General features: G+C 37.3%; 1 protein-coding gene across 1 annotated transcript in view; it reads right to left on the minus strand.

Annotated features, from left to right (window-relative positions):
- Dpyd (dihydropyrimidine dehydrogenase) overlaps nucleotides 1-26,019 on the minus strand; it is a gene marked incomplete at its 5' end in the record, with an annotated part of 793,723 nt that overhangs the window by 449,399 nt on the left and 318,305 nt on the right. The window contains 3 exons of the mRNA XM_005389092.1: nucleotides 1,325-1,535; nucleotides 16,718-16,887; nucleotides 18,554-18,661. Of these exons, the coding sequence (XP_005389149.1) occupies nucleotides 1,325-1,535; nucleotides 16,718-16,887; nucleotides 18,554-18,661 (489 nt within the window). The remainder of the gene's footprint in view (nucleotides 1-1,324; nucleotides 1,536-16,717; nucleotides 16,888-18,553; nucleotides 18,662-26,019) is intronic.

Below are 26,019 nucleotides of genomic sequence, written 5' to 3' on the forward strand. Positions count from 1 at the left end.
GCTACTTAGGTTTGTTTGGGAAGATATAATTTTCTTAATGTTAGGATTACCAATAATGGAAGATAAATTTAGATAGCAAAAGAGTTTTTCATAGGTGAATCATAAACAGAATTGTTAGTAAACATGATTCAATATCTTACTCAATTTTTGTTGATATGCAGAGTGTTGAAAACAATATAATTTTTTGTTAATTAAATACAATTTACACACTGTTCTTTTTTCCTTTCTGAACTCAGTTAACGAATAAACAAACCATTTTATGACTGTGTCTATGTCTAAATATCATATAAATATCTGTGTGAAAAGTGACAAATTCAGGCCATCATCCAGGTATTTGAAAACATTTATCTTGATGACATTAAACATCTGGGTGTTTTCAAATATCAAGATGTTTGATGTCCTACAGATAAAATGTCCTGATGACTAGTTGAATTTTATGAATCTGTTGCATAAAAATGTATAGCTGCACACATATATTGTTTTCTATTTCAGATACAAAATGTAATTTTAACATAACATAGTATGAATTCATAGACAGGCACCCTCGGTCTAGATTTTTTTGTTATCGGTATTGCTTTCAGTGACTCTCTGAGCTAGAGAAATGACTTTTACTTCCCTTTGAGAAAATGAGGCTTAATTACCATTTCAAGGGTATGAAAAAAGGTAAAGAATTTGCAAAAAGAAGGTATTTTCCATCTACAGTGGCCCAGAAAGACACCATGTGTGTGAGGTATAACACAAAGTAGTCTTACAGGATTGACTTACGTTTTCAATTAAAATGTTATATAAAACATTTCTTCTCCCACTCTAGCTTTAAACATTTTGTTCTTTCTTAGAATGTCCCGTCATGCCATCTAGATGAAATGACAGGAGTCTGAACTTTTTAATTTGATGATGTTGATGACTATAGGGATGGTTTGTCCTGAGAACATTAATAAATGAATTTTGCCTTTTTGGCATTCATTAGGCCCAAATTTGCCTGCTTCACTGAAGACTGGTCATCTGAACCCTCCCATTACATTTTCTTACACTAGTCTAAATGAAGATAAACCCATTGTCATATAGGAAATAAGCCTAACACTATTATAAAGTAGAATGCATGTTTTGGAAATTAGCTTAAAAGAAAGATTAATTTCTTTTCAATTTTCACCACTTTTAAAACAATTCTGTACACTCATTAAACACCATGGGTAAGCCTTTTAAATCAAGATTGTTGCATTCCACATTAGAAAACGAAAATGAACGCGAATGTGAAAAACGATTACCTGAAAGCTGGACACCTTCAGGCCACTGCACTAACACACAACAGACCAGAGCGCCGTACCTGCGGGGTCGCTCAGAGCTGAGCCGAAGGCACTGATGACCACGTCCGCTTTCAGGCAGACCACCTGGTCCTCATCGTCGCGCCACTGCCCAGCGTCGTCTTGCTCTGTCCGAACAAACTGCATCGCAACGATTCTTCCAGCTTTTACGACCACCTTCCTCGGGGACAGGAAAGGCAAAAACTCACACTTTTCTTCTTTAGCGAGCTCCATCTAAACAAAGCAGAACAAAAGGAGCAAAACTTAAGTGTCTCTATTTTATACCCTATTTGATTTTTAATTCAATTGTACACGCTAATTCATGTACAAATCAACATGAACTTTATCTTTCACCAAAGCTGAATTCCAGTTATCAGCTTTTTGTAAATTTAACTCGCAAATTCCTGACTTCAGAGGATCTAGAATTGGAACTATGACCTGGAAGTTTAGGGATCATTGCACCATAAGATTATTGGTTTTAGGTACTGCGTGCCCTCCACTTTCTGATGTGTGGGATTTTAGCCCGGTCCCCTATGCTTTCATTTCTGCAGACTAAGCTACATGTTTTTATCAAACTGCAGATAAAAATAAATAGCTCTGTTTATGAACGGTGTTTGTATATGCAAGTTGGAAAAAAGTCAATACAGTGGGTGAACCAATCTGTGCAATGCATGATTAGAATAGCAGGTAGGAGAAAAGATTAGAGAAACTTTCGTGAAACTAAGAAATTAAAAAAAAAACATTCTTTTATAAAAGCACAGAAATTAAAATTATAAATGAAAATTTGAAGCAAGAGAAACAAGCATGCTCCTCCTGACAAATTTCTGCTTCTTTCCCATCTCCTCGATAGTACTCCACGCTTCCATAAAATAGGGACACCTGGGTTTTCAAACCCGGAAATGAATGCTTCCTTACACAGAATGTCAAGATTTATTTATCTGATTATTCTCCACTCACTGTGTTTGGGAACACCCAAGTGTGGGAGTGGATCACACGGGGGTTGCTCCCTTGTCAGCCTCCTCCGGGTCGTGTAAGTAAACACACTGCCCTCACTGGCAGCCCCCTCTCCCGTCAGGACAGGCGCTCCACCGGACCTGGCCGCAGCTCTCTGCATCCTGGCTCTTGTCTTCATCTCCCCGTCCTCCACCGTCCTTCCCCAGGAGTTTCAGGAGCTGCGCTGAACGCGGCACGCAAGCTTCTGTCAGTGCAATCTGAACTAGTATGTTGAGTGTTCATTTTTTAAAAAAATACGTAAGTAACGGCCTAGTGAAGAGGTCTTTCTGGCCTCTGTGGAAGCCAGGTGTGTACGAGGTTGTCTGAGGAAAACGGCAAAAGGTGCTATGTGTGAGGAGTCAAGTCAAGACGGAAAAGCTGAGACATGAAATCTGTGCGACGCTGGACTTATTTCTGACTTGTCTCTGAGCAAGTGATCCTTCCCTTGGCACACATCAGAATCATCTGGAAACTGAATGGGCCCAATGCTAGTTCCTAATTCTGTGGATTTGGAGGAGGAGGCGTTAGGTGTTGCATGTCTAACAAATTCCCAGCTGTGTAAAGCTGCTGGTCCAGTGGTGCCTCAATGTGAACTACTGCCGTCTTACACTACAACTGACTAAAATTTCCAGTGGTCTATAGCATGCATTCTCCATCGCAAAAGTGTTCTCCAAAGATCTACAGTACATAAACATATATGGCATGTCCGAAACTATTATTATTTTATTTATTTATCTTGCCTTTTTGAGACATGGTTTCACTATGCAGTTCAGGCTGGCCTTGAACTCTCAGCGATCCTCCTGCCTCAGCCTCCTACTGCTAGGATTACAGGTGTGTGCCACCACACCTGGCTATAGCATTAAAATTATAAAGTAGGGTATGATTAGGGAAATAATACCCAAAAACAAAAAAGACTACTATGTGAGTAGAGAATATAAAATACACCATTTGGAAACTCTATTCTATACTATATATCAATTGGAAGCAGGTCAATCTGTATCTCTAGGTTTTTAAAAGGATTTTCTGTGAAGACAATTGGAGTACATACACAATCACTAGATGTTGTTTCTCTTTTCATTATTAAATTAAGAGATTAGTAATAGCAAGAATACTGGGTATGTGAGATAATGTGATGGTAAAACAGAAAAAAGAGTACCTAGAACACCTCACTGTGTAGACAGATTATATGTGAATGGAATTGAATCAGGCTTTAAAACCTGCTTTTACTAACTGAGATAGCTTCCTTGTGTATAAAGTGAGGATAACAGCACCTAATGAATTGGTATGTGACGCTATTTAAAACAGTTTAGCAATGTAAAGTGCCTCACACAGATCCTACCCTGGAGAAGTCACAAATAACAGCTAGTTATTCATAGTTGCTGTTCTCCGAATTCTTTTTCTCAATCCTTCTTCAAGTATTCAGCACCACTTAGCAACAGGAATGTGATTTCTAGAGAAAAATGGCCAAAGAACTAAAGGACAAGGACAAACCTTACACACCTTTTGAATTTCTTATAAAAATGTATGGTTTCTGGAAGTCAAATCATCCCTGGAATAATTTAAATTACAAAATAAATATGGTGACACTATGTACGATAACTTTTCTCTGTATCAATTTTGACACATTTCAGTAATGTAGCATCTTATAACTCATCAACATAAACAAGTTTATTATGCTTCAAAAATGTCAAATGATGCTAAATTTTGATGATAATGCCACACTGGATTGAATAACAGTGCCAAAAGCTTACAGTTTGAATAAATCAATGCACCGTGTGTGTGTGTGTGTGTGTGTGTGTGTGTGTGTGTGTGTGTTAGCACAATACAGAACCGTGCTGCACATCTGCCAGTGTGTGTCACACATGGCTTTAAGATCTTCATTGTGTTATTCTACCTTTCTTACCTATTAATATATAGAGCCTACTATTATACATGAACAATCTGTACATTTTCACATATTTGCTATTAAATTTGGAAAGAAAAGTTAGACACTGCTAACTAATAAATAAACCTTTAGAACTGTAAACTAAAATTATGACTGACTTCATGTCCGAACATGTTCTTAACATGGATTTGGTCTTTTGAGGAGTCAAATCTTAGTGCAGTCACGGCCTGAAGAATGATTTTCATACACGCTCAGCTCACGCCGCATTTTCTAGCGTGCCGAGGCCGATGACTCGTGTGGAAAGCGGGAGCCCTCCCGCCAGCGCTCTGACCACGCGCAGAGCCCGGCCCGCGAGCGCCGGGAGCGCAGAGGACTCGGAGCCTCTGCTTCGGAAGCCGCGGCAGGCTCCGAAGGAGGCAGCGGGAGACGACGCAGCAGCGGACGGACGCTGCCCCACTCGCTGCGTATCCCTTACTAAATACGTTTTCCATTTCGCAAGAGGACGGGTGTGCGTAACGGAAAGACGGGGAGACATCATTTGAACACAGACTTGCTGAAGAGTACTCATCTAACACCGAGAAAAGAGATACCAAGATCATGAGCAGATTATTTTAGGAAACAGCCGATGAGGAGAATGAGAATACAGGACAGGTGAAGGGATCTGTAAGCGAAATATCCCTGGAATCACTCGTGTACGACACAGGAACTGTCGTCCACACGTACTCCGCACTCCGACAGCACAGGCACTAACACCGGGAGAGCCTTTCAGTGCTTAGTCAATCTGTCCAACGAGATAAAACAATGACAACAAATACTGACACCAGGTATGCTTCTAAGTGCTTTTCGTATAACGTCTCATCTTTGAACAGAAGATACGTCATGACACTTGAATATTATTTAGAACAGAAAATATTCAGCCCTAACACAGTTCTGTGTTCTGCGGTGGCATAAAAGTCCAACACGTAAGCGGGCACAGTCAGGATGCAGCAGCATGTGACACCCAGCCGCAAACTCTTCCGTTTGCCGGCCTGTCTCAAACCCCTGCGTGGGAAGAAGTGTGACAAAGCCCAGCATCCCAGTCTAAAAACCTGCAATCGGCGGGCTGCAAACTCCACATCGTTTTGGACACTGGTGTGAGGCTCCAGAGGAAACTTCTCAACGACCTTGCGTGACCAGTGCAGTCAAGACATAGGCCCACTAAAGATTTTTTAATATGCTTCTTATATAAGAAACATAAATGAATGCTATTCATAGACGGGTCGCACTGTTAAGATATCTCACTATGTATATGCAAATATTCCAAGTTTTTAACAATCCAAAATCTAAGTCCTAAGCTTTTCAAATATGGGAGCCAACTTGCATCTTTTTTTTTTTTTTTTTTGAGGATGCTATGTATTAAGCCCAGAGCCTCACACTTGCAAGGCAAGCTCCTTCTCACTTAACTATGTCCCTACCCCTTTTCATTTTATTTCAGAATGGGGTCATGCTAAATTCTCCAGGTTAGCCTTGACTTGCAGTCTTCCTGCCCCATCTTTCCAAGTAGCTGTAATCTCAGGTATGTTTCATTACGTCTGGCTTCAGTATTTCATTTTTACAGAAGCAAACCAGAGGCTCAGAGGAAAAACAGGATATTAAGAGATGACAAACTTAACTAGAATCCTAATCTGGCTGAACCCAAATTCTGTATGTTTTTCATCTTGACCATGGACAACAACTACAGTATGTAGTGAATCGAAGAATGAGATTTTATGATTCTAGTTCCTAAAACCAAACACAGCAAAGTAGATCAGGAAAGGATGCAGTCAAAGATTAAAAAAAGTTGGCTGGATAAAGGTTGTCAGCAGCGGGAACAGGGCATTCAGGCTTCCCTGGGCAATTTAAGTGCAAATGTACCCTACAATGAGCAGATACAGTAATCGGGATGGATTAACAAACAGAATATTGCAAATAAGTTAACAGAGACTCCTGGAACCGAGACAAAGGGAAGTTTGGAACAAAGAAAGTACTGGTCCACAAACTAAAGCCTAGAAACCTAGAACACATTACCTCAAAACAAAAAGAGTTTATTTGTTATGCTTTCCCAAGACTATCTGTGTCTAACAAAATGACTGGCATGCCGTAGCCCCTGAATAAAGTTTTGTTTACCAAGATGAATAATAAATTATTTAAGAACATATAGGTTATTCAAATTAATGACAGGACAACCAACTAGTTGTACATTAAATGAACATCTACTAAGCACCCACAGCGATGCAAGTAACGGGCATGTTACCTGGCCAGACCATAACTTGGTTTTTAACAGTCTTGTTAAATCACTACATTGCCCTGTCTGGACTTGAACTCTAAATACGCCAGACTCAATATCCTGGAATGCAGGGATTACACACCTGGTCAAATCATTTTATGCTGACAGATTAAAAATAAAAAGCCAACTGTTTTTCCTCCACAGTTACAAGTTGCAGTGCAATCATAAAATGACAGAACAGACTGATGAGTGGTCTAACCACATGCAGAGGGTCTTAATATTTCACTATTCAAATTAACAAGCCCTTTGTGCTAAGGAACTGTTAGTGCCATTTCATATCTAAAATTTGACAGTGATTACTAACAATCAGTAACTCCGTGAATTTGGCATATAAATGCTTTGTTGACATATATATCCTATTTGCATAAGGGGCAACCAGCACATAAAGCAAATATTTAAGCCTTTCTTATCTCCAGAGGTAATTATTTAAGGGAATAATAGGGGAAGAAGCTGTAAGTCTCCATCTTTTTAGGTTCAATAAATCAGTTTGTCACTTTATTTTCACATAGTATAAAGAAAGGGACAAAAACATTTCTCAGATTTGATTTTCTCCTCTATATTCAAGAAAGATATATGGTTGATGCCAAGTGAAATAAAAATAGTGTGCCAGAGCATGCAATAATGATCATCATTTTAATGATTAACTTTATGTAATGTGATGATTTGGTCTGATTAATATTACAGGCATCATACTGCAGAAATTATGAAACAACTTAATTTACTATAATTAAAAGCATGATGTCAACTCATTTTTAGATTGCATATAGGCAAAGGAAGCACAGGTTACAAACTATAATGAGCAGAACTTAAAACTGCATATATTAAATTCTAGAATAAATTCTAATATGCCAAAGTTCAAGACAAAATAATACTCTTTATAAAGTTTATACTCTAGGAGCAATACATTTAACAATGTATACAATGTCAGACAACTCAAAACTTTTAAAAGCTATTTGGACTCAAAATTGTTTGGCACTCTTTTTTGCCCAGTGATCACCCTGAAAAATATTTTGCTACTGTTATATTATTGGATGCTACAAACATTTATAGTTACACAGTACCATCCATCCATAAATTTAACCAAATATGTACAATGTATTTATTGTGCACAAAAATGATTTCAGGTACTATAGTTCACAGAAAGTCCCTGTCTCTAAAAAACTCATGTAGAGTCAGAAAATCAGCAATTATGTTCATTACAATTGCAGGTGGCAAAAGTTCTGCCTTGCCCAAACTGCAGGTGGGTTCCCAAAGCTTCTTAGTCCTTCTGTGCACTTACTTGTGATACTCAGATTTAGCAGGAAACACGCTAAGCCAGTTTAGCGAGAAGCTCCTACTCTCAGAATCCATCTGATCACCGTCAGTATCTGAATAGTTTCCTCATTTTCCACAAAATCCCCCACGTGATGACTGATTCTTCAGAAAGAATTCTACAGGTAAATTTACCCAACATTAATCATGTTACCTTTTTTTTGTAATGTCTAATTCATTAATTCCAACAATGACCATTACCTATTAATTCCTACTTTTCCCTACTGTATTGAGAATTAAACTCACAACTACAAGCTGTGAAAGGTAAACAGTTATTAAGGGTAATGTGTTACTCAACGGAGTACTACTCTGTCATAAAGAAGAATAAACGATTCATTTGCAGGGAAGTGGAGGCGCCTTGAGAAAATAATGTTAAGTGAAATAAATCAGAAATACAAGTTTATATATCACATAATTTGTTTTATATCAGAAACCTAAAACATAAATAAATTTAAAGGCATGAGAAAAGCTAGATAATAGAAAACAAGGAGATAGATATTTCCAAAGGTGAACAGGACCAAGAGACGGAAGGAGGGGAAAGAAAGGGATGAAGAAAAGGATTACTGAGCTACCCCAGGACAGAATCACATTGCAAACGTGTGCTAATACAGTATCTGTTTAAAAAGCACATAAGGTGTTCTCGTAAACGAACTTAGCAGGGCTCTTTGCTGAAACTAGATTTCACGAAGAAGTGTGCTGGCCTAGGAGAAATTCCAGGTATCTGACTAGAGCTGCATCGGAGTCTCTGCCATGGGTACATGCAGGGCTCTCTGACAGCACGGAGCAGGGCAGGTCACACTGCAGCAGCGCAGGCCCAGGGCAGGCGGTGTGGCAATGGTGTGATGCACTCTCTGAAGCTAATCCTGGAGGACGAGTAGAAATTAATCACTGCAAAGGATGTAGTCACAAGGAAGCTCTGGCATGGAACCTATTTTCTCCTTCTGAAGAAGGAAAGTAAGAACTGAAAGTGACTCAGTTAAACTTCGTGAACATGTTGCTAAATAAGTTACCGGCATTTGTACATGGGGGAGCCCTTACCTATGGGATGGTTTTGCAGGATATACCTGACAGTTTAGGATTGCTATGGCAAAGTGACTAGATAGCTAAAGGCAAGAAGGCCTCTCCAGAACTGAGCATAAATGGGAAATCTTTCACAAGGAAACAGCTGTCTCCGTATGAGTGACAGGACTACTTTCACAGACCACACGCTAATCTAGGTTACAGAAAATCCCGACACAAGGTGAGACCTGTTGGTGGTCCTGTACTTCCTTTGGTTTACCTTACAGCTTATGTTTACTTGCATCCTTGAAATTATTAATAAACTTTGAAGCAAAGTGGGCTTCCTTTAATTCATATGTTTGATTTCATATAATTCATATAAGTTTGATACTGAAGTTTTTAAGTATTGTGTAATATTTAGTATGCACATTCAAAGTAAGTGGTAGAATGCATAACGATGTAGATATGTTTATTAGTTCATGGAATATACAAGCCAAATGTGCCACTGTTCTTTAAATTGGGGAAAAAAAAGTTTGCTGAAATCAATACCTGGTACGGACTTAGCAGCCTCACGCACAGTCTCTTTTCAATTTTTTTTTTTTTAATTTTTTGGTTGTTTTTTTTTTTTTTTTTCCCAGTACCAGGAATCGAGCTCATGACCTTGCGCTTTCCAGGCAGGCGCTGTGCTGCTGAGATAAATCCCCAGTCCCTCTTTTCACTTTAAATTCTTTAATATTGAAGCATCATGACCATACAGAAACGTTTCTGCAAAGGTGTACAACACATGGTGTAAATACAGTCGTCCCTTACTAATTCCTGACTAATTTTATTGTGTGACTTCTGAGCTGCACCCAGAAATGCAATGGGAGGGATACTTCAGGCGCTTCAAAATGCCTTTCCACAGTTATCAGAAAGTACCGCTCTGCTAACACGAAAGGAGGACTTTTAAACACTTCCTTTACCATGCGTCGTATTTTCTTAAGCTTGGCCAGCTCTCACTTCTGCGCACCTTCGGGTGTGCTGCAGTCCAGCGTTCGTGGCAGCCTGGGGAGATCTGGGCTCTTGGCGTCACCAGCTCAGCTCTGCAGTGCCTCGATGTGCACATTCCACACTAAGCAGCACCCCGTCTTCTGTGCAGCCTCCGATTATTCCTGAATTTAATAGCTTTTTACTAATTGTTTTGCCTTGTAATATGTTTCTGGGTGATATATCCTTTTTTGCTGCATTTTTAGTTCTCAACTATGCTTTGAGAGACTGGAGATGATGGATAATTAATTTTTTCAATCTACTTTTAATATTAGTTTGATATTATAATTGGATAAAATAATAACTTTAACAGTTAAATTTAAATATAGTTATGTAAAAGCAGAAATACATCTCATGTGCATATATATATTATATATTTTGAATATTCCCTATTTAAGTCTTCCTACAATGTTTTCAATGCACTCAATATATTTGTTTTTTTAACATGTGCCTCTGAGCTGCTGACCTAAGTCAGAGAGTACTGCTTACTGTGAAGCAGATACCGGTTTGAAAGAGTCAATCCATGAAGAAGCCTAGATTTTAATTTGTGGAATGAGTACAAAATTACAGCTATCCATGGATAAACAGTAGAGTAGCAGGAAGCATAAAAAGCCACAAAATCTCCAAAGAGATCTAACTCAATAGGAACTAAGGACTCCTTCAAATAGAAAATGACATTTTGGGAAAACATCGAAGATTTGCCTTTTTAAAAGAAAACAAGTCACTTTTAAAAAGAATGACAATTATTTTTATAGTAATTCATGCTTGTTTTCTTTTTATCTTTTGTATAGTACATATTGACCAACATGTATATTTAGTACATTGTGAGTGTATTTAACAAACTACTCTTTCATGTTTTCATTCTGTAGGATGAGAATGGAAGATACTGGAGGGTTGCAAGGAATTTTACAGCAGGGAGCAAAACATCTGACTTCCACACGCAAGTTATTGTACAGCAGTAATGACCATCATCATCCACCAAGGTCTGACATCAGTAGCACACATACAGATGTGCATGCAGAGTATACAGCTTTATATATTCTATGAGAGAAGATTGCAGACCTTTTTTACAGGTATATAGCTTTCAGCTCTATATATATCCTTCATTAACAAACTCCCCTTAAATCTTGAAAATATTTAATAAATTTAAAGACACACAATCTTGAGTGGGCACAAGCTTTTGCTGTGCTCACTAGCCTATCTGCGTTCTGTTTTCCCCACTCAGCATCCGACGTACCATATGTACTACAGAACTCTGACAACTTCACCTGTCAATTTCCTTGATATCCATATTTGAATCCTCTGGATCTGAACTCATCAATTAACTGGGAGTACATTAATTGCAACTTCTTTCAAGTGTGATATTTATAGATACTGCTACAATATTCAGTATAGAGTTGTCATTCTATGAAAGGATAGAGCCTCATTGCTAAATCCTACATCATTCATATATCTTTCTCTGAATACTAACAACATAAAACTTGGAAAACAGAAGAAACTTTAAGAAGCATTTAATTATACCATGAGTTTTATAGATTGGCATTCTCAGAATAGAATAAATAGCCTTGAATCAAATGTTCCAACTTTTAGTTATTCCATTTTGATGATCTCATTCCATCTTCTAATAATATACTGAATTTTCACAGCTTTCATAGAGATAAGCGCAGACTGATTCTTGGATGCCCCTTCCATGGCACCATAAACTATGAAAAGTGCACCTACCAGAGGAATACCAGGGGGGTCCCTAACTACAATTAACTGTCTTTGCCCAGAGGTGATATTGTATATTTATTTATTTTCAGCCACCCTCAGATACCCATATGTACTAGCACGTTTGTGATCACATTCTATGAAGGTGAGCAATTCATTTTTTTTTTTTTAAGGTGAGCAATTCAAATGATGTGCAACTGTCAAATTCTGAAGAGCTCCTATAGGCATCACCCTTAGCAAGTAAAACTAAATTTGTCAGCTTATAGATGCTATTTCTACAAATAGTTCCAGACTCATGTTTCTCGTAATTAAGTAAAACCGAGGAAGCATAAGCTACTCGGAGAAAAATGCAAGTTTAGCCCGCAAGATAGAAAGGCTACAGCTACCTTGAATACGGTTAACTGATTTTAAAAGGAAGAGATCTAGAGGTCATTACACAAAATGATCTGGTATGGGGCAAGCTGTAGGGTGCCAGAAGGATTCAATGAGATGGCACATTCTTTTACAGGGAAATGTATTATTTCAGAGTTAAACAACAGACAAAATAGTAACTAACCAAACAATATGCAATGTTTATTTATATAATTAAAACGATAAAGTTGCATTAATTATAAAGACGACGGATCCTCTGAATAGGTAAAATACGTGAAAACAGGTATATCTAAGGTAAAGCAGCTAACACTCTGTCAACCACATAACGGGGTGCTCCCAAGGAGCACCAGGGAGCAACAGAGACCCCGTGAAAATACAGAGAATTAAAAATCTATCATGCTTTTCTACTGTCCATAAATTGAAACTATGTAGAATAGATTCTTGAAATATAGTTTGCATGGAGGTTTTGCTATTAAAGCTAGTGTTGTACCGCATTCTCCTCAGTAACACCTAATGAGCACAATGACGTTTTCCTTCAACCTTGCCCTCTGCATTTACCACCTCGGGTGGGTCTGTGGAGTCCTGACCTTCCAGCCTCCTGTTAGGGATTCCCAATTGCCCCAAGCATGCTTGCAGTTCTATCTGATCTGTCAACAGCTTTTAATACCAGCATTTGGGCGGATTCTGTTATCCTGTGAAATTTAATCTCACCTATTTAAGCTTGCAGAAAGTACTGGAGGGAATTATTAACAGGTTTTCCGCGGTCTTCTTAGAGGATAGTGCTGAATGATTGGCTGGTTTCCCTGAGGACCAGTGGCTGAGAAGCACTAGTTTGTCAGTAGCATCCTACTTAGCATATGTGCAAGGCCACAAGGGAGCCTGCAAGACATTTGGAATCAGAATTACATCAAGATGCTGATGCCGCCCTATCTTCATTTCATCAAACATATATCCTTAGCATTAACGCTTTCCTAACTGCGATGGAAAATGCTTCCAAACAGCGCACTGCTCATGGCTCTCTGCTTAGACGGCTTGAAGCTACACCGATGGTACATTAGAGCAGTGGACAAGCAGCCTCAGCACCATCAGGGAACTTTCAAAATGCAAATTCTCAGGCCCACCCGGACCTACTGAACAGAAACTCAAAGATCCAGCCAGAAATCTGTGCTGACCCAGTTGTCAGGTGACTGCAATGCACAAGGAAATGAGTACCTCTGAATTAGGGACGTGGGGTGTTTGTCACGTCGGGGTCTGGTGGGCTGCGCCTCCTTTTGTAGATCATCGGATCCAGGCATCTCGCTCTTGGTTCCTAACCACGCAACACAGCTTAGGCTCCAACTCTTCCATTCTCAATGTACCTGCTCTCGGTAGTAACTCTCACTTGTTACTAAAGCTTAAGAAATTTTTTATTGTTCTGTATTTCCCTCTCTCTAAGAGCAAGAATATGACAGTTTTAGACATACACATAATGACTTGCCTAATGGTGAGGTAATTTACTAATGGACAAATCATGTTATTTTCAAATTCCAACCAAGAGTCCAAGAGAGTTGGAAAATATACATATTTGAGAAAAACAAACTGTAAATGTCCCTGTTCCTTAATCTTCATTGACTACAGAAACCAAATGTGGGTGAAGTATGTATGTGTCAAGAGTAGGAGAAACTAGAGAAATACAAAGGAATTTGGTAAGATATTACATTGTTCATAATGGTTGCAGTATGTCCTAGAATAGCTGGCAATGCTGGCACGCCGCCAATCACAGGTACTTGGAGGTTAATACAGGAGGATCACAAATTCAAAGTCAGCCTGAGAAACGTAACAAGGCCCTGTCTCAAATGAGATTTAAAAAGGCCTGAAATATGGCTTAGTGGAAAAGTTCTTGACTGGTATGCATGAGGCCCTGGGTCTGATCTCTAGGACCCTCTAACAACGCACCTCAGAATGTAACCTCTCAAAACACAGTTTGAAGCCCATACGTGATTCTTGATTTTCATAGTTTTGAATTCTCAGTTGCGTGAGGGTTAAGCACTAAAGTAAACTGGACCCTCTTTGGAGGATCACAAAACCAAGTAATGTTCACAACAAATTAACAGCGCAACTTTTACCAACACTGGAAAGCTGTACTCCTAAAAAAAACCCCAAACACTACTGGCCAGTGACTCAGCCTGGAGAACTTTGCACACTCTGACAATGCATTACTTAATATTCCTTCTCTCTTATCTAAAATTGGCAAGTAAATCCTCAAGGGCCTACTGCTGTACCATTTGTCTAACCTTTAAAGTGAATACTAGAAGGTCTGGATGCTTATTCTTCACTGAAAACATTAATTCCACAATTATTTGCTGAATTTTATAGGTGGCATTCATTTTGATAAGCAAAAGTGAAGATAAAAGTAATGAAGACAGATGATCATGGCCTATAATGTCATTCAGTTTCTTGTAACCTAATAATAAAAGAACATTCAAACATTTGTTCTTTGGGTTTTAATTAAGCTACAGATCAACTTCAGTTCTATGAAAGCTCTGCTATATGCAGGCCATCTGCCATCCCGACTCATGTTATCCTCCCGGAACTTTAGTAGCTGCTGTATAGCCCACTAAGTGCTCCAGTTCTGCAAAGGAGCTCTGCCAGGATTCTGACCCGTCCTGCCTGCAATCTGGACCAGCTTTTTAACTGGCTGCTGACCAGCCTCCTTCCTTCTGACACTGCTGGACCTTTTATAGTCAAAACACTAGACAGAAGAGATCTTAAAATTTAACTCAGATCTCGGTGATTCCTGGCTCAAACAGCTCTCATGGTTTTCTCTTTTACTGAGAATAAAAGAGAACTAAAGGTGTGATGAATGTCTCCAGGACTTCACACAATCTGTAACATATCTCTCTCTGTCCCCGTGTTCTACCATACTGACTTTCCCACTATTCCCAGAAGTCCAAGAGACTTCCTCAGTCAAAGGTGAGTGCATTTATCTAGGCCTCTAACATGTCTCTTCCTAGATGTCTGCCTTCATTTGCCATGTTTTTCTACCACAGTACGTATACACACACACACACACACACACACACACACACACCCTATACTTCCATATGAATACAAATTACCAAAGAACTAATTAATTTTTAATTCACTATTAATGTGACTATTCATTTGCGTTTCTTCCCTAAGCAGAAAGTCCATGAAGTCATGCAATTCTATCAAATGATAATAAAATTACATAGAACAATGTTTACTATGTAACATGCAGCCAATCAGTGTAGGGTGAATACCTATATAAGCTGCTACTTCTCTCTTCTTAAGTGATTATCCAGTCGCAGTTTTTGTGTTTTCAATGTAAGGCAGAAGAAACAGCTAGGATTCATTTCTAGTCCCTTTGCTAAGAGATGATAACTGCGGTATAAAGCGTGAGATGAACTGATGTTACCATTCGAGGTTACCTTCCACTCCCAACCCTCGAGGATCAGTCTTTTGTAATGACAACTTTTCTGACAGGACTCAGATGAACAAGATTTAAAATGTTTAGTTCAAAACAGATTTTACAACTACTTATTCTTTTCCAGGTCTAATGCTTTGCACAGAGATATAAAGATGAGTAAAATTCTTCCCTCTACTCTTTCAATTTCAGCAAGTCACTTAATTCAACTACGGCTATTTTCCTTTTATTTGTAAAATGACATCGCTGTACTAATTAAAGCCTAAAAATGTACGCCAGATAAAAATCCCCTGATTATAAAATCATCTTGAAGTTTTTGAAAAGCCTAAAAGGGCAGATTAGACAGAGAAAAACCCAGGGAATAAAAATCATATTTGAAAAAAAATGATATTTGAAACTCACCCATGGACCAGTTATGGCTCTGATAATTTAGAGACTTTAACTTATAATGTGGTTAATCTACGTGTGACAAATTACCTGTTGACTATAGTTGTGATTCTCGCTTGGTAGAGACTTCAAACAAGTTCAAGCATTCTAAACCAAATCAAGTTCATAATACTGATTTGAATGAGTAATTTATCTTTTTATAAATACATTTTGTTTTTATTCTCAGACCTAGTACCCTTTATAAAGCATTATCTCCCTCTAATCACATTAAAATTGGAGAGGGCCATGGAGCATGTAGCCAGCTAATGCTTCCCCAAGACCAGTCACCAGTCAGAAAGAAGTGATTTGAGATCATGTCCAGTAACTCAACTAGGGATTGGACCTGAATAATGCTCACACTAGAACACTAAAAAATATGCACTCATCACATTGTATTTGCTCCACAGCAGAATGAATTTACGACATGACTACAGTATGTACAGACAGGATACAGTATTACAGATATATAATATTTATATGCTATATAGATACATATTACATTCATATATATACATTATTGTACCATGTGTAGTGATATATCATTTCTATATATTTAAAGGATCCTTATACATATGACTTATGGAAAATCTCAAATGTCTTTATGACACTCTTTTAATTTCCATATGTTTTATGAAAAACACCTATTGTTCAGGATGTGGAAGACTTGGCATATTCAACTGCTACCTGCTAAATGGAATACATTTCAAAAATTTTAATCCTAAGAGCACTTTTTTTAACCAAAGCAAGTATCTTAGTTTTTCCAAATCAGTATTGTAAATTTTCTTTTACACAGAATGCTTGATTAAAAAAGAAACTACTTGTAGTTCTGAGATTTTCAATATTTGCATTTGACCATTTCAAGAACAGTCTAATTATTTAAATGACAGAATTGCATATTAATGGCTTCATCTAAAAAAATCTGCTGGATTACAACTCCGCACTTTCTGAAAGTTCCACTTTACCTCCTCGGGGACTGCTCGTATATTAACAAAGCCCTTTCTGAAGACGACGAACACACGGCGGGCCCCACAGCGCAGAGCAGACGTGGCGCAGTCGAAGGCAGTGTCTCCCGCTCCGAGCACAATCACGGCTCCCCGCACGGACGGCAATGGAGACTGACAGGCGCACATTCCTGAATGATGAAAGGAAAGCCCCATTTTCGAGTAGAGAAGCCATTTCTGCATGACAGCTCAAAAGATACTTGTACTCAAAGCAGTGTAAAATTGCATCTTGCAGTTTTCCAGGATGGAGTGTCACTATCAAATTATTCTGCTTCGTTGAAAGACAGTTTTATTCCCATTTTAAAAATATGCTCATATATGTAATTTCATAGTCAGTACCTTAGCTTCTTTCTTCTTCTAGAAGGATAGCTACAACATATTTTGAAGATTTTTTTAGGCCATAATAAGCTGGAATGAATCTATTAAAATTATCTTTGTCAAAATTGTGATAAATATTTTACCTTTGCATCATTACATTTCTGTTTTTAGGGGAAAAAGTGATTCTCATGACCTGGGTTAATAATTTCAACATTTCATTATAATATTTTACTTATGTATTATGCAATTTATGAATTATACTTCTACTGTACATTATATGTTATAAACTTTTAAAATTAACCTTTTCAGGAATTGACCTTACATAACTGAAGAGTATCTGAGCATTATTTTCTTGAAATAGCTAAAATAAAGCTTGCTCGGTTCTACTGCTTTTCTCTGGCTTTGTCAGTAAAATTGAGCAACAGAAGAAATATGACTTTCTAAGTGTGCATCTATTAGGCACCTATATGAAATTTTGATTTCTACACGAAGAACCATATATAAAAGAAACGTGGATGTATTCTCTACGTAATAACAGAGAGTACCCTATTATCAGATTAAATAAAACTGTTGCTAAGATAAATCACTACAATTTTTAAAATGACGGTATAATAGGCCTATAATCTCAGTAAGTGCAATCATTTTGTTTGGAAGAGTTTGTGTTTAGAGTCAGACAACTGGCACCCTGTGATTCTCAAATCTATACTCCGACTCTCCTATGAAAGTCTGGCAGAGACACAAGAGCCTGGTAAACCGGGAGGGGGGAAGCGGAGATGGCGTGCATCTTTAGCTGTCAATTTCTGCCATTTGAAAGTCTGAGAGAAAAATGTAAGTTTTAGTAATTTCCATACGTAATCTCATGTAGGCATAGCTGTATATTAGAGTCTTCAAAATACATATTTAGAGAATCCAGACTATTCAATTGTGAAAAAGAAATACTACAGCCACTCTATAACTCAGACAATGACTTTAGACAAAGCAAAACATGACAGTCTTGGCTTTAGATCGTCTTCTCTGAGCACATGAATTCATAGAGAATCTGGCAATGTGTTTTACTTTAACTTCATAAAATTACTGCTCCAGTCGAAACCTTGACCTTTTTGTCTGCATAAACAATAAATACACAAGATAGGTGAAAATTCACCCTGTTTTAAATAGTTCCCCAAATGAAGCTCCAACAATTTCATTCAAGAGTATCTTCTAATGTTCATTAAGTTCTTTATATTTTGAAGTTATTTTTTATGATGCAAAAAAAGATATATCATTAACAGTTCCTTATCATGATGCTTTCTGGTAAGGCTTAACAAACATAATTCAGGAAACCTGTAATATCAACCTTTTTAAAAAATGTGTTCATCCTCTCTTCAAGTATCCATCTAAGATTGTGATCAATGTTCTACTGAGCTTGAATGTAATATAAATTTACAGTATATGAAACAACACAGGCAATGTTAAGAAAAGAAGGCAACATATTTTTACCTGGTTTACTGCTTTTTGCTACAAGTGGCAAAAAATCTTTGGATGTGTAAAACCCCTGGTCTTGTGTCAGGCCTTGGAAGATAAGGTCTCTTTTGGGTTCTGGCAAACCTGTTTGACAAAGTTTATAAAATATCATTAGCAATGGTTTTTCCAACTAGATATTAAAGTAAGTATTAAAATAAAACAGCTGTGATAGTTGAAATGATATGCCTGAATAGAAAATTATCTGTGAGCAATTCAACATAAAAATGTACACAGCACAATCTAACAGACCTTAGAGTTTACCTTTAATATAGAGATAAGTACACACAGTAAATCACATTTTATATGTATCTATAGTATATAGAATGCATAGTGCATACACTTAGTATATAATGTTAAAGGAAAATGCAGGTTATATTATTTCCTCATGTAATTAATGAAAATAAGATGGAGGTATATTAAAGTGCTAGATTCTTTTTAAAATCTGAAACAAATACTAAAAGAGTGGATAGATTTCATCTAATTCCTCAATAAAAAAGGTCATTCTAAAAAAATTGGAAGGAAAAAATCTCTAAGATGAAGATCTCAAAGAAAAAAATGCATTTTATCACAAAACTCAGCCACCCCTATATTTCAAAATATTACAAATTAATTAAAGGGCAAGTGATTAAACAGAAAGATCTTTTAATAAAAATGCTTTTACTATGCAAAGAAGTTTCTCAACATGAGTAATAAACCTATTAACTTTCCAGTGAATACATAAAGGATGATGAAAACAGGAGAAGGAAAATACAGTGTATAAACAGTAAGAATTTAACCCCTTTAGTAAGTAAATAAATGTAAATTTCAAAAAACAGATATAAATTTCCTGTTAAAAATATGGAATTTAAGAAAGTTAATCTCTACAGCAAAGGTAAAAACAGAATTTCTCACACTCTTTTGGTAGAAATATGCACTGATGCCAGATTTCCCAATACAGTTTTTCTGTCCTAGGGAAATACAAAGGCATTTAAATAAAGGTTTAATGTACAAAATTTTGCATAGATGAGTTGCATAAATCAGTTCTCTATGAAAAAAAAAAAATCAGTTCTCTATGAAAAACAAGAGGGGAGGATGAGTAAATACCAGAATTTTAACTGAATGAATGAATGAATTTTACTTTTAAAAAGAAAAAGACTACAAAACAAAATACAACATTAAAATGAATATTTGAAAAATATGACGACAGATTGAGTCAAAATCTGTTAAAGGAATTAGCAAGATAACCAATTTTACATATATATGCATATATATACTATCATTCAATTATTTTTAGAAAGACTGAACACAATACACATAATCTGAAGGCCTGTGTTGCTTAGTGGTACATTTCAGCTTGGCTAAGCTACAGTATCCAGTGATTCAACCAAATGCGGGACTGAAGTAAATATTATTGTGACGGCTTCCTTCAGATGTAGTAAAATCTTACTAGCCCCCAAATACATATAGTTAAAATTTATAATCAGTTGACTTTAAATAAAAATTATCTCAGTGATGTGAGTGGACCTTACACAATAAAGGGCTTTGAGGAAAAAAAAAAAAAAACTGAGATTTCTCTAAGAAAGAACAAGTTCTGTTTCAAGACTCTATAACATGGAGTTGGGGTTTAGCTCAGCGGCACAGCACTTGCCTGGCAAGCGCAAGATCATGAGTTCAATTCCCAGTACCAGAAAAAAAAAAAAAAAAAAGATTCTATAACATCAACTCCTGCATAAGAGTTTGCAGGTTTGTGGCCCCACCAGATAAAAAGTGATTTTCATCACAATTACTTATTAATTTCCTGGGCCAGGGGCGTAGCTCAGCGGTACAAGCACCTCCTTGGCAAGTGCAAGGTCCTGATTTCGATTCCGGGTACCAAAAAAAAATACATTTACTAATTTCCTGAAATAAATTTATCTACTTATCTATTTATCTATATAGAGAACTATCAAACTTTCTATCCAATCACCCACATATATTTTCTGGAGTACCTTCAAACTGAGTGTGGTGGATTAACGAACGGTCAACTTGTAACCCCCAGCTGAACTGAATCAACACGGTGCTCGGTGTGGGAGGCCCATACCGAGGATTGTTGCCAACAGCATGAAAGGAGAACCGAGGGGAAGAGGGGGTGCTGTTGATCCTCCCGGAGAAGCTTGCCATGCTGGCTTTCCCGATATGAACCCAGCTGTTCCAGTCCCCAGTGGAGCTTGAGTCCTTGCTGTCGCTGAGGACGGCTGTGGTTCTCTTCAGGGGAGCTCTGGCCCTTAACTTGAGTGTTTTTTCCTGGCTCCTGTGAAGATCTCTCAGACTGGTGGCACAGAACTTTCACCCCACTGGCACAGACTTTCTAGCTTCCACCACTGGCCTCTGGGCCTTCCCAGTGCAGATCCTTGATATAGATTTGCGTGAGACATTGTTGTGAGCGCTAGGCCTCCAGCTGGACTTGTAGAGGACAGGTTCATGGGCTCTAGGTCTTCTGCTGGACTTAAGACATTGCCACGGGATTCAGGCCCTCAGCTGGATTCTTTGAGTCTCTAGTACATGGACAGATCTCTTACATTTTTCTTTATTTGATTTTTTGGGTGAATATTATAAAATAATCCTTTGAATTATGTCCTGTATTAAATCTATTCCCTTGCAAATCCTGACTACAATGTTGACTTATTTAATCTCTCTGCTCCTCGACTTCATTTCTAAAAGAGATAATACTCTGTGCAATTGAAGTGGGATTTAATGGAAATCAAAATATTATATATATGTAAAGTACGTATACATATATGCTGTATACACATATACATATGCATGGAATCCATCTTGCCCTCCTGAGGTTTTTCTGAGAAAGAAGAAGAACCTTGATATATAGACAGAAGAGAGATATATGATATGTAGTGACTATCCAATACACAATAGCTATTAAGACAGGCTGCACTTACTCCATAGTATCAATTCTTTCAAACTTCACATCTTGTTACAAAATAAGGCTTAAATCATACTATAGAACTGATCCTTAACAAATTTAAATAAAGCTCTACAAAGAAAGAAAAATGAGGCAAGTTAAGTGAAATATGGAATATAATGAAACTTGCAAATACCCATCTATCACAGGAAGACTTCTCTGAGAGTAGTGGCACATTAATACACATGGTATTTGCCTATACCAGGATGATTTCAAAGGGACACCAAAATGACTTTTTAATTCATCTCTCAGTGGGAAGAAGGGAGTTTATGAATAAAAAGGAATTGAGAAAGATCTGACCAACAAAATTGCTAAGCACGGTGTATGTAAGGTGTTCTTTACACTGGCCAGGTAAACCTTCAATAGTACCTGAAGTTTTCAGTGTTTCATCACAAATTTAGACAAAGGAACACCTCCCTTTAAGAATTATGGAAAAATGCTAATTTTCAAGTTCTCAATAAAGGAAAGAAAATTCTGCTTGTGTTACAGAAAAACTTATTTAACTTTTATTGATTATATGCACTACTTTAAATGCCTGACATGTAGGGATTTATGCATATTAATTGAGCTGATTTGTTAAAATAGCTGTATGATACATCTAATATCATTATTATATACATTTTAGATAAGAATGTGGCAAAACTGAAGCATATAGAATATAAATAACCTTGCTGAAGGTCAAAAATCAAGTGAGTGGTAATTTCTAACCTGTATAGTCTGCTTGTTGAGGCTATGCTTCAATTTCAAAATGCGGCCTTTTACGTGTATCAGGTTATAATTAAGACTTGCCATAGTATGACACTATATGACTGATTATATGCAAATTGAGCATGTCACACGTATGTATTCAGTGTCACTATCAAGCTATAGATACACATGATACCCACACACCACCGAATATGTTTGCAACCAGGGTCTAACCTAGCAGTGGACAAGAGACTGGCTGCTTCTCTTAGCTGCATTTTTGCTTTGTGATTATTTTCTCCAGTAAAAGTCTGTTCGGAAATGCTTTCTTTCTTAAATGCGTTAACCTTGGGATCTGCTGGTTTTTCTCAATATTTAAGATTCTGAACAACCTATCTTTGCTTTGTTTCCAAAGCACCTCGCTCCGGAGCAGCCACAGAACAAATAACAGCAGTGCTCACAGTAAACTGCTTCCTGGTGCTCATTTCAAGTTTCACGCAACTTCACCGAACATGAGCAAGATATTAAGCATTCTGCTACATGTTTCCACTGACTACAAAATAAAGGAAGAGTAAGCTCTAAAAGGCGTAGACTGCAGAGCTGCGGTAGGACATGTTTAAGAATTGCCCAGAGTTGGCACCGTTGGCCTGTACTACTTCACTGACCCCCTATTCAGTGTTGATTGGATCGAACAAGCATTTGTGTGATGCCTCAAGTTCTTGAAGGCTTCTATTTGAATGACAGCTAAGCCTTCAAGAGAAAGGCATCCATCAGATAGACCTGTCTTCAGAGATTGCCTCACAAATCCAACTGAAAGAAGACAGCACAGCCACTGAGAAACTTTCTTGGGTGCATAGCAAAAGCAGCAGCTCACAGAAAGGGCGATGCTCTAGGATCCTGCAGGTACATCAGTTCTTATCCGTTCATACAACTGCTTTTTCAGTAAGAAGATTTTAGTAGACAAATGCAACAACAATTTCATCATCATCAGATTGACTTGATGAGAATAGAAAAATGCAGCTGATGGCAAATGTCTTAAGTTTGCCATATTCCAAAATGTTCTTGTACTTGAGATATTACTTTCTTTGAATTTTTAACCAACGTGTAACATTTGCATTTATTACTCAGTCACAGTATTACATTCAATTTATGTAAACAAGGTATAATGATAAAATCAGGGTAATTAGCACTTCTATTTTCTCAGATATTATCAGTCTATGTAGCGGGAATCCTGTAATTCTTTCCTAGTTATTTGGAGATGTATAATAAATTATGGTAGGATACATATAACCTACTGTGCGGTAGACTATTGTAACAAATTTCTGCATCTAAGCACATTTTGATAACCCTTCTATACCCTGTATCCCATCACGTTACTCTTCCCACTCTTTGGTGGCCCCTATTCCACAAAGATGTCTCCTTCTCCTTAAAGAGGAAAATAGGAAATGTGCTAAACTGAGGTGGGTACTGGAACGCACAAATTAATCATGAATTCATCAACCAAACATTCTCTGAGAGACACTAGGCTAACTTCTACCTATATGCTGCACAATAAAAGCCCAAGTAACAATTTTTGTCCATGTTCACTTATATAATTATGTGTAAACAGTGCATGCAATAAGAGTAAAACTTCTCAAGCCAGCTTTCCTGCATGAAAATTCTAGTTCTATGGATCCTCAGCCTTTTGGCTAAGATCAAGTGTAAAATTCTAGTTCTACCTCTCATTACCTATTCTGACCTGGGCCAAGCAAATTTTTTCTTTCTTGGCAGCCACGACTTTATAAAAGGATCATTAGCAGAATAAAATGAAAAATAAGTGTAGGTCGAGCTCTCTGTATTGACACAAAATAAATGTAACCTTTTATTTTCATTTCTTCCTGAAAGCCTTCATTATATTTCATGAACTGATACATTCGGGTAGACAAAATGTAGACATTCACCTAATGTGCCTTTTATATACTGGCCATATTATTGTATATTTATTTGGTCATTGTTGAATAAATTGGTATCACTATCTATGAAGTTTAAACTCTTTGTTTAGAATGAAAGACTGTATACCAGACAAGTATAATCTTCCGACCTCACTGACCCTGCATACTACAGCGGACTCAAACCACAGATGCTTCACGACCAGTAGAGAAGCACAACAAAGGCCTTTCATGCTGACTCTGTCTCTTAATTTGGAACAGCAAGAATAACACTGTGTCTAAGAGAAAAACGACCTAGGAGACTGGAGAACTGGATTCGAGTCTCATTATTTCTGCTTTCTAGACACACTGTGGTGAAACTGGCCAACACTATGGCTCTCAAATTTCTTGCTTTTAGAATTAGGACAAGCCTGTCTACCATATAGAATTGTTCTAAAATTAGATATAAAAGCATATGTAAAGCATTCTGGTCAATGTAAAACAACCTTTGGGTATAAGTCATTAGTATTGTTGGGTAAAATAGAAAAACTATGAAAACTAAAGACATGATAAAAACTTAACATTTTCAAAAAAACATTGAAATTAATCATAAAGAGTAGATGGCTTTATAAGATTTGTAAATATAAGTGTACGATCATGAATAAATGAATCTGTGTGTGCAAACATTGATTTTGTTATAACCAGAAGTAAATTCTCTACTCAAAACACAGGGACACAAGGGGCCAGGAGTTTATCTCAGTGGTGTAGCAACTGCCTGGTAAGCGTGAGGTCCTGAGTTTGATTCCAGGTACCCCCAACAAAAAAATGTTTCTTATAAACAAACAGAAAATAACACAAAATAGGGACAGACTCCAAACCACTTAAATGAAATAGATGAAGGCGTAAATACCATCTCTAGACACACAGAGTTGAAAACACATCATGGGAAGGCAGTATCTTAGTAAAAAGTTTTCATATTGATTACAAGCTTTCCTCATCATACTAGACCTGAATCCTCAGCATTAAAAAGAAGAAAATCAGAAAAATTTAATAAACCAAACAATAGATATACCTACACTCAGAATCATGGAGGAACAAGGCAACAAAAGACCACCAAAGCCCCTCAAATCTTCCAAGGAAGATCCAGTGCTCTCAAAAGGGAAGCAAATACCAGGACTGGAACAGTGGAACTCTACAAATTGTTTCTAGAAGAGATGAAGAAACCAGAGGAGTTCAAAGAGACCCTGGCAAGCGCAAGGTCGTGAATTCGGTTCCCGGTACCGTAGAAAAACCAAAAAAAAAAAAAAAAAAAAAAGATATAGAATCCACAAAAAGGCATCAGAGAGAAATACCAGATTGAGAAAATACAAAATTAATAGATTGTAGAAGTTATCAGTGTGAAGACAGAGTGTCTGAAACTGAGGATAATATGGTAAGTTATGATAAAGTCCTCAGATAAGCCTCTCAAAAGATAAGAAAAACTCATCCAGTAGCTACTAGATGATGCTAAAAAGACCAACTCAAGGCAACCTGGAGGTAAAGGAAACTAGAAGAAACATTAATTTGTTTTACAGAAATAATAACAGAAAATTTCCCAAGTATGAGAAAATGATTCAAGGTACAAGTAGGCAAGGCTTCATAGGAGAAGCTGCCTCCCAAGACATATCATAATTGAAATGCCAGATGTCAAAGAAACAAACAAACAAAACAAAACAAAACTAACTGCTACTAGCTCACTGAAAGGAAGGGTTTATGCCGATACTGTTGGATCAGGTTTTCATGCTATATCTTATAATACGAGCGACTACTTTAAAGATAACGATGCACAATGTACTGAACATTGTTACTTTCCTACAATCTTGTCTTGAAATTTTATACCATTGTTTTTATTATTTTTCTTTTCTTTAAAATAAAAA

The sequence above is a fragment of the Chinchilla lanigera genome, unplaced genomic scaffold (assembly GCF_000276665.1).
Source record: "Chinchilla lanigera isolate Chin_1 unplaced genomic scaffold, ChiLan1.0 scaffold00034, whole genome shotgun sequence".
Classification (NCBI taxonomy): domain Eukaryota; kingdom Metazoa; phylum Chordata; class Mammalia; order Rodentia; family Chinchillidae; genus Chinchilla; species Chinchilla lanigera.